Source organism: Magallana gigas, chromosome 2 (assembly GCF_963853765.1).
Source record: "Magallana gigas chromosome 2, xbMagGiga1.1, whole genome shotgun sequence".
Taxonomy (NCBI): Eukaryota; Metazoa; Mollusca; class Bivalvia; order Ostreida; family Ostreidae; genus Magallana; species Magallana gigas.
The window spans coordinates 43,346,145-43,355,391 of NC_088854.1; the positions used below are offsets into that span (position 1 = coordinate 43,346,145).

The 9,247-nt window shown below is 35.0% G+C and overlaps 1 protein-coding gene across 3 annotated transcripts; it reads right to left on the reverse strand.

Moving 5' to 3' along the window:
- Positions 1-188: 188 nt before the first annotated feature.
- Positions 189-8,145, reverse strand: LOC105327967 (protein mono-ADP-ribosyltransferase PARP15). Of its 3 annotated transcripts, none has more exons than XM_011428664.4 (9): positions 7,995-8,145; positions 6,098-6,248; positions 3,122-3,458; positions 2,717-2,999; positions 2,537-2,625; positions 2,192-2,431; positions 1,877-2,107; positions 970-1,669; positions 189-757 (listed from the first exon to the last, which is right to left on the reverse strand). In XM_011428664.4, the coding sequence occupies exons 2-9, from the start codon at positions 6,229-6,231 to the stop codon at positions 495-497; spliced, it is 2,277 nt and encodes a 758-aa protein (XP_011426966.3). In that variant the 5' UTR covers positions 6,232-6,248; positions 7,995-8,145; the 3' UTR covers positions 189-494. The 3 variants fall into 3 exon arrangements, with proteins under 3 accessions (XP_011426966.3, XP_019922683.3, XP_011426965.3); XM_020067124.3 differs by having other exon boundaries at positions 7,990-8,088; XM_011428663.4 differs by lacking the exon at positions 7,995-8,145 and adding an exon at positions 7,792-7,975.
- Between the last annotated feature and the right edge of the window lie 1,102 nt (positions 8,146-9,247).

Sequence of the window (9,247 nt, forward strand, 5' to 3'; positions counted from 1 at the left end):
CCTCCCTTTCAAACGCGATACAGATAATATATATATATTGAATCGTTTCGTTACTTATTATAAGAGGTGACATAAGCTATGATAATTTTAATTTTTTATCCATTTGTCTCATTCATTTGCACTTACTGGTATTATTTGAGGTCAGATTTTGTTCAACACCAACTCTTTTGCAATCCAACCAGATCAACGTCAGTACGATCATACTTTATATAAAACATGCATTCAAAACAATCTGAGAATAAATAATAACAGGAGAAATAGTTCTTTTTTCTTTAAAAAAATTCTAAAAATATTTTACAAAAGGAATACATGCCCTCGTGTTTATACAATGATAGAGATTCAACCAAGAGCATGAAGATGTGCTAAAGAGATCTAAATGCAGCTATAAAGACAGGGAAACAATCTTGGAAGGGGGGGGGGCGTGTTTGAGAATGGCAAGTGTTGTTTTAATCAACAATCAAGCAGCAATTAAAATACAACAAATATAGTGAACATTAAACACGTTCATAAGTGATGAGATATTCCGGGTAGGCCTGACGCTTGTCGTAGACAATGAACTCTCGGAACAGCCATTTTCCATCTCCCACTACAGAGTCGTAAAAGTCTTTTGGTTTGTGAGCTTTGCAGTTGTCATTTCTACAGCGCTTACAAGGCGCTCGTCTGTGTGCAACGGGTAGGTCGTACAAACATATGTCTCCTAGGCACATGCGCACTAGCAACATCTGGTGTGGGATTTTCTGTCTGTTTTCTTTCCTATCTGCAAATAAACAAATAATTTTCATGGATAAAAAGATTTATCCTTCATACTTGTATTTTTATATCAAATATTCAACAACTTTAAGAAGTTAGATTCAAATTGTTCAGTTGCAGAAAGTCATAATTCACCTTTCTTATATTTTGATAATCTGTCAGTTTTAAATGTCATGATCCCTGAAATAAAACATATCGAAAAAAAATTGTATGGCATACCAACATACTGGTCCGCCTTTGTGGAGCTCTCGGCGCCGTATGCACCCTGTCCGAACATAGCCGTTCCTCGGGACATCCTGCAGTCCAGTCCTTGAGTCAAAACAGAGTCCATTGTGTCGGCCAGCGTGCCGTGAAACACGTAATGCTCATTGATCTCTGGATAAATGTCTGAAGTAAAACCAGCCACAGACTTCTGAGACGATAGAATGGAACTGGTTTTAATGTTCCCCGATGATTTAGCAATATTTGCTATGGGTGTCGGTCTTCCCCTTGTCCTCGCTTTGTCAAAAAACCTCTGCCTCTCTTGGACATAGCTCTCATACAGATCTAGATTTTCTAAACGCTCTACCTTGGTTACACGTATTTTTCGATACATCAGCTGGTCTAAGCCTTTAGCGTCGTTCCCGTGGCCCACGTGTCTATAATCCCACGTGTCCTCCACGAGTTTAACGACGAGATTTCGCGTGGCTTCGTCAACAGCAACCAGTCTGTATGGTCGGCGGTTCCTTTTCCGTTTGCACACCTTGATATTCTCCCCACCTGTATACGTGGTCCAGTATGAGGGGACACAGAGCTCCTCCTCGTACATCAACGAGAACCAGTCACGTGACCCTCTGGTCGGTGGCGGCTTTGGTAATATTATGGGAGCTGCGTTTTTCATCTTCGGAGGAGTAATCTTAACGACTTCTGCTTCGAACACCTAAGTGAGAAGAATGTAAATTGTAATTATAAGTGCCATACTGCTGAATTGCTCAATGGCAAAAAAATAATATAACTTTTTAGTTAATTTAGATCAGACCGTCAAAAACTTTACCCAAAGAGAAATCATGATATACATGTACAAAAACTTAGCGACCGAACATACATCTAGAATTGAAGAAAACTTACAGATAAATAACACTCGTACCTTCCATATATTTGAGAAATCGTAGTCGGCGATATCTACCACTATGATTATGGTACTGATATCAGAGGCCTGATTGGCTCTACAAAAGTCTTTGATGGCGGAAAGGATTGTAGCGGCCGACATCCTGACGGGATATTTGAAATCTCCGACACCTAGAGTAGGAATGGCAACTGTTTTGTGGCCATCTTCTTCCAATTTATCCAGACACATCTGAACTAGTAATGTCAATGCCTGAAAAATTTCTAATGTGATATTTACTCAATAATATGAGAGAGAGAGAGAGAGAGAGAGAGAGAGAGAGAGAGAGAGAGAGACCTGCAAATTCTGATCTCGTTCTCTTGCAGCATATGTTGGTAGGGCCCCAAAATACACGGTCTCGACATTTCTGATGGCGTGGCTATCTGTAGATATGACGTCACCGATATCGATGCCCGTTGGATATTTCTCGGCAAATTCCGCCTCTATTCCTGAACCAGCAGCTCGAGTGATTTCTTTGGAGGTATGATTTGTACCTGGTTCTTTTAATTGAGGGACTGTACCGACAATGACATCTACCTAATATATCAAAACCAAATAAACATATGCATAAGCGTGCATCCTCTTGTATAACTGGATACTTCTTTCCGAAACATTATGGAATTCTAAGTAAATAGACATCACCTTTTGATTTACAAGGGTGCCAGCAACAAGTTTAATCATAAGGCTATCTAGAGAGCACTCAACATCTTTTGGTTTCGTTGGAAAATTTCCTACAAAGAATTTTAAAATTAAAAGGTGTTTTATTTCATTATTATTTGAAGAAAAAAAAATGTCAAAAGACACCAATAAAATGATAAATACCTTTTGAACCTGGTTTATAGAGTATAGAATAAGAATAACGATTGAATTCGTTTTCAAATTCTTCAAAAGTTTTCGTATCTTTTGGAAATATCACAAAACGTATTTCTGTTAAACTAGTTGATTTATGCGACATTTCGAAATCTTTAACGCACTGGACTAAACGTCGCACGACATTTTTGGCGGGGAAATTCAGGAATCCAGTCCCTAAAGCGGGAATAGCCATTGAATTTATATGTAGTTCATCACCTCTCTCAAGACACAACGTCACAAAATCTGTTAAGATCTAAAAATAGAAAAAAATACCGACGATGCTCTCTAGTCATCTTTATTTGGTAAGCTTTTGTTATAGATAACTAATTCATAAAATCATAAAAATAAATGAAATTTAGAATTAAATTGATTAACCTGTTCAACATCATTACTTTCTTCCGTTGTCCAGTATTTCAGACAGCCATGAAAGATGTACCCACAGTACAAGTTTCCCCCACCTGTCTCCGCTACTTCTCCGAACTGAATTCCTTTCGGATACTTCCTGTTACATTCATCCTGAATGGAAGATCCTGCTTTCTGTAGCATTGCCCGGGAGGCGTTACCTGCACCAAGCGTTAACGTCTGTGACGTACTATTAACTATGGCATCAACCTCTTCGTCGTAAACTAAGCCCTTCTTCAACTTGACCGTCACCCGGCCTATTCTTGCTTTACATTCCTGGGACTTTGTAGGGGTTTCTGGTAATTGTAATCTAATTACAAATGAAACACTTTGAATTTGTCAGTTTATATATTGCTAGTAAGCTTATATGCTGTTAAAATAAAACTGTTTAAAAAAAACCATGGAATTATTACATTCATCTGATGATGGTATGTTAGATAATATTCTTGTGAACTAGACACTGCAAGCAGAGGCATCTACCATCTATATAGAGATGTACAGTGTAACTTTGGTTACAGAACTGGTGATATTTAAGATGACTCGATTTATGACCATGAAAATAAAACATTATTCAAAAACAATGTACAACACATACAAGTCAACGATACTTCTATAATACATTGTAGCTATCTCGATTTTTAAAAATTTTCAAAACCAATAAAATATGGCCAATACTATAGTCTGTCCCAAGTTATTGCTTCCATCACTTTTTGATGATTTTTAATACACATACATGTGAAAGAAATACAATTGCAGTCGATAAAAGGGAATATATCCAAGATATCACTGTCGTGTATCCGCGCCGGTAGTGACGCGTTTGGATAAAGTGAAAATGGCGGCTCCGTTTGTTTCTTGATAAGTTTTTGTGTTATTTAAGGCTTACATTGGTTACTTTAACATTTAAAAGATCGTCAAATCTATTTAAAAGCATATTAAATCTTCAAAGTTCTACGAAGTTTATGTTAGAATTATGTAAATAAGCAGTTTATGTCGATTAATTTTGAACAACGGAACAGGTTTGGATGACCTTGTTTTTCAAAATAGGAACGGTTTGGATACGCATCTGATACGGTTTGGATGTGGTAATATGTTGTTATCCCTAAAAAGAACAGAGGACAGAACTAGAGTGTCAGGCTCGGCACGTTTATTTATTAGCAGGCACTCATATTATTCAGAATGCTCTGGATTACATAATTTCGGAAAGTAGAGTTATCTCCCATGAAACATTAAAAAAATATAATGGGGTACCCGCAAACGGCCTTACAGTACTACAATGTGAGTGCAAACAGTTCTTTTAGTTATCCCCTCGCAAAGGGAATATAGCATCGCTACTGTGCGATATATATGCCCTCACTGCAAATCATGCTTTCAATATTATGGAGATCGTCATGTGATAGACATATGAAGTCACATTGTTTAAAACATAAACATACACGATTATAAATATTATTTCAGAATAACTAAAAATACACATCACATAGTCGATTGCCATAAAAGTAGTAGATAGTTGTCTGTTAAACTTATTTTTACATTGTTATTGTGTTCCTCAAGTTTTAACACATATTTTCTTTATAATTTAAAATTAAAGAAAGTATTCTTTTGAGATGTTAGTAAAAAAAAATTGATATAACTATATATACATTTTCTTTTTTTTTCATGTGATAACACAAACGTATCAATTTTGTATAACTATATTCAGTCCAATAAATTCAAATGATGTGTAATTGAGGTGCAAGTGGGGTTTGCTTATTTGTATTCAAATATTTAATCGTACAATTGCTGTGAATTAAATCAATATAAGTAATATGGAATCATTCTTTGGATACTGTGAGGTGATAATTTTACTTCGGACTTTATTGGATTTGACCACGCCCCGACCAAAATTATCAATTATATACTAAATATACCATTTTATCAGAAGAAAAAAAAAACATGCTTGTCTACAGAAATGAACTTAGACTAGAGTCATCCAGTTTTAAACCCCTTTGAACATGTGGAAGTATTTTGTTTTCATGACGTTTATGAAACTGTCGGACAGGAAAGAAAAATTCACCGTCTGTATATTAAGTTCTTTTGATCTTTTGCATGCTGTGTAATTGAATGGTCAACTATCTTTTAAAAAGATGTATCTTCGATTGCACACCGATAAAATGCAAACTGCTCCATTTATGTCTAAAATATAAAAAATGCTTTATCTTTAAATTATTCAAACCGTACCATTTGCACAATTTATATTTTAGCATCCAAACCGGAATAATTTAATTATCCAAACCGTACTACTTCTTTGGCAGGAGCATGAAGTTATTGCTATTTTTATACATATTAATGTATTGAAGAGATATTGAAATGATTTCATTTTGTTAGTGCAGTGTTTTAAATTAATTTTGGCTGCTTCAGATTTTTAGTAGGTGTTATATTATCTACGTTATCTCGAAATAGATCTTGGTTTTTGCGTTTAAATGACACGTTAACGATTGATATTCCTATAAAGAAGTCGTTATTATTTACGATGAACAAAAATAACGCACACTTTTTTCAACTGCAAAACATTCAGAAAAATATGAATGATTATTACGATATTTTAATCAATATTTACCTCGTTGTCGATAGAAAAAAGGACAGAACACTCATTGTTTTTGAAGTGGATACGCCATTTTCACGTTATCCAAACATGTCACTACCGGCGCGGATACACGACAGTGGATATTTTCATTGAAAAATTATCATTTTTCACTCATAAAAGTTCACAGGAACGAAAACAAATTTCTTACGGAGAAATATCAGTCAAAAAGTGATGGAAGCAAAAACTCGGGACAGAGTAGACCCAGAAATAAAATAAATTAAAATGCAAAATAAAATCTTTTATGATAAGGTAATGACTGTGTTATTTTCATACTAATTAATATTATACCACTATGACTTGTTCATTAAACTGGAAAATAAACCTACTTTCTTCTTCCCAGTAAACCTGGCAGAAAGCTGTTCTGCATATCCTGTTCGCCAGCTTGTAGTGACGCTGGCTCTGTGTCGTCTGCGTCCAGTAGGTTTCCCGCCGATGTGCACCTTACTAGTCTTCTGGCCATTTTGATTTTTATTCTGACTAAATATTTTAGGGGAAAAAATGTGTACATATTATTATTCAATACAAAGGTGAAGAGATATGAAAACTTCGGTATTTCTGAATGAAAACATCAACTCCTTCAAGTTAGTCCCAAGCAATTAAATACATTTTGTGGCCTTTACTGACAATTTGACCCTTTTTTCATATAAATAGAACCGCTTTAATAAGAGCTTGGACTTTCGGTGGGATATTACTTTCTAGTTTGCTCATCAAAACAAACTGTCAAACATTGACATCCTTTCTCCTAATTCGCTAAGAGAACCTCATTAATATTCACAGACTGTCAAAACCGTTGCTCTGCCGTGTGAAACTGATGCAGTCGGACGAGTGTCATGGGGTTTAATGTATGCATATATATTAGCCAATAGCTGGACAGTTAACCATGAAGAGACCCCGCCTTCATCAAATCGGAGTTAACACGTACTGCCCAAAGTCCAAGCTCTTGTTAAAACGGTTTTAAGGTCAAAGATAAGTGGAGCATCAGACTCTGGCGTCACACAACTTCAGCTCACTTTTGATCTCACTATTTTTTTAAAAAATTCAATACGTTGTGTACGTATTTGAGTTCAAATGTTTAAAAGTATAGTAAAGCATTAGAATACGTTATACGTTATGAAATGTTTTTACATTATAATCAAGGCGGCATATATTAGGTAAACCCAAAAACAATTGTTAAAAAATATGCTGTAAGACTATTTTGGGTTTTCAAACGATATTTCATAAAGATGCCTGTGGTCTTTTAAAAGTGTGCAAGTCTTCCCTTAGTTCCTTATCTTAAGTATATACATGTACCAGTATAAAAGCGTGAATGTTTTGTTGGTTTCATATCAATTTTTCAGGGTTTCCTTCCTTCCTTCTTTTCTGAGATATAATGAAACTTTGGAGCCCACTGGACTAGCTTCTCAGAACTCTACACCAAATGAAGTGCGAGGGAAGGAAATGCCATGATAGTACCATGTCTTCCGATTAAGGATTCTTTTGTTTTTAAATTAGATAGGTTTCAAAAAAATATGACAATTAACATTTATTGATTCTTGATCAATATATCGTTTAGAAACTTATTATAGTATTTATATACATATATTTTTTACTTGCATTATTTTTTGCTGATATGATCATAACGCGATCCATTTTTGGGGACGGGCTAACTTTGTCAAAGGTTTTGACTAGTGGTAAACTTTTGAGCAACGAACTCTAACCAGTGGTCATAAGATAATTACATGTATAGAGAAGGGATTTAACCAAATCATGTCTAAACCGACAGACGGACAGCCAACATTTGAGCAAGGTATAAAACTCTGAGAGAGAGAGAGAGAGAGAGAGAGAGAGAGAGAGAGAGAGAGAGAGAAAGAGAGAGAGAGAGAGAGAGAGAGAGAGAGAGAGAGAAAGAGAGAGAGAGCATATTCTTCAAATATTCCCCTTTCAAGATTCCCAATAAAGAGAAACCCCAAAATTTCCAGAAATGTTACGCAATGTTACAAAAGCTGAATAAATACATGGTAAACAGTAAACATGTACCTACCAGGGGTTGGATTTCAAATCATTTTTTCTTGACTCGTGTAAAGTACTAGTATATCCGACACTACGAACTAGGTACATGTATATACATTGGGTTTCGGTTTAAATTCAATTCAATTTACTTTCGTTTTTAAAAAAACCCTGGAAATTCTTGAAGTGACACCGTTTACCTATAGATAGAATCAGAAAAGTTCCAATTTACCTTACCTCTGTCTTCTTTTGTTAATAGGATTTCAGATGACAAATACGGCGAATTATTACTTAGTTAACTTCCGGGTATACAAATTAAGGACTTTAAACCATGTATTGATCATGGACCATTTTTATGCAGAACATGTAAAAACATGTCATTCAAGTGTTGTTAAACGTCCAAGTCTTCGTGTTAACATCTTCCTTCGTACTGTTGACTTGAAAAATACTAATATCTAATATTAACATGCATCGATCGAAAAAGAAAATCAAAGTACCAGTAATTGTGACTTGTTAATTATCAATATATCCAGATAATTTACCAAAAATTCTTTCTTGATCAAAGGCTGTATTTCAATTCAACAAATTTACAAAAGTCATTTAATTAAGATTAAAACGACGCTAACGGTTTTGATAATCTTGTCCTTTACAAAAATTGAGAATCAACATTTGTAAATCTATATGACAATTATCTATTTTTTTGTAAGGGACACTCCTTGTGTATGTCCTCGACGATAGATTTCTCAGTAACTGCAGTGACTCTTGACCTCTATCAATGACCTTGATCCAATTACTCGACTTGACTAAATATAGCTGCAAAACTGTAGCTCCATGGAAAATTCGGGTTGACGGACCGTGATCGTCCGCCACCTCGAATTTCCCGTGGAGGTACAGTTCTGCAGCTAGACTAAATGCAACGTCAATGAATGTCTCCAGAAAGACAAACAAGATGTCCATGGGCATCAAAGTTTGCATGGGCAAAAAAAAAACTAGTCTCGAAAAAGAAAAGAAAATTGGTTGAACATATTTTTAAACAATAAAATGTTTTCTTTGGAGCTTCATGTGGGTACGAAGGTAGCTATAAAAAAAACCCACAACAATGCGGTAAAAATACATTACCCACATTAACGGGTTGTTTGTTTTTATTTTTGTTTTTAAAAAACTAGTCTCGAAAAAGAAAAGAAAATTGGTTGAACATATTTTTAAACAATAAAATGTTTTCTTTGGAGCTTCATGTGGGTACGAAGGTAGCTATAAAAAAAACCCACAACAATGCGGTAAAAATACATTACCCACATTAACGGGTTGTTTGTTTTTTTTTTTGTCTGCAATGCTATATACTATCTTCATTACCTGAAAATGCACCAGCAAAAGCATTTTACTGTTTATATTTACATCTTTCTTATATAATCATGAAAGTGAGTAAAAAGTAGGGGGGGGGGGTGATCGAGTAAAAGTACGTAATTTATTATTAATGTCGATTAGAATAT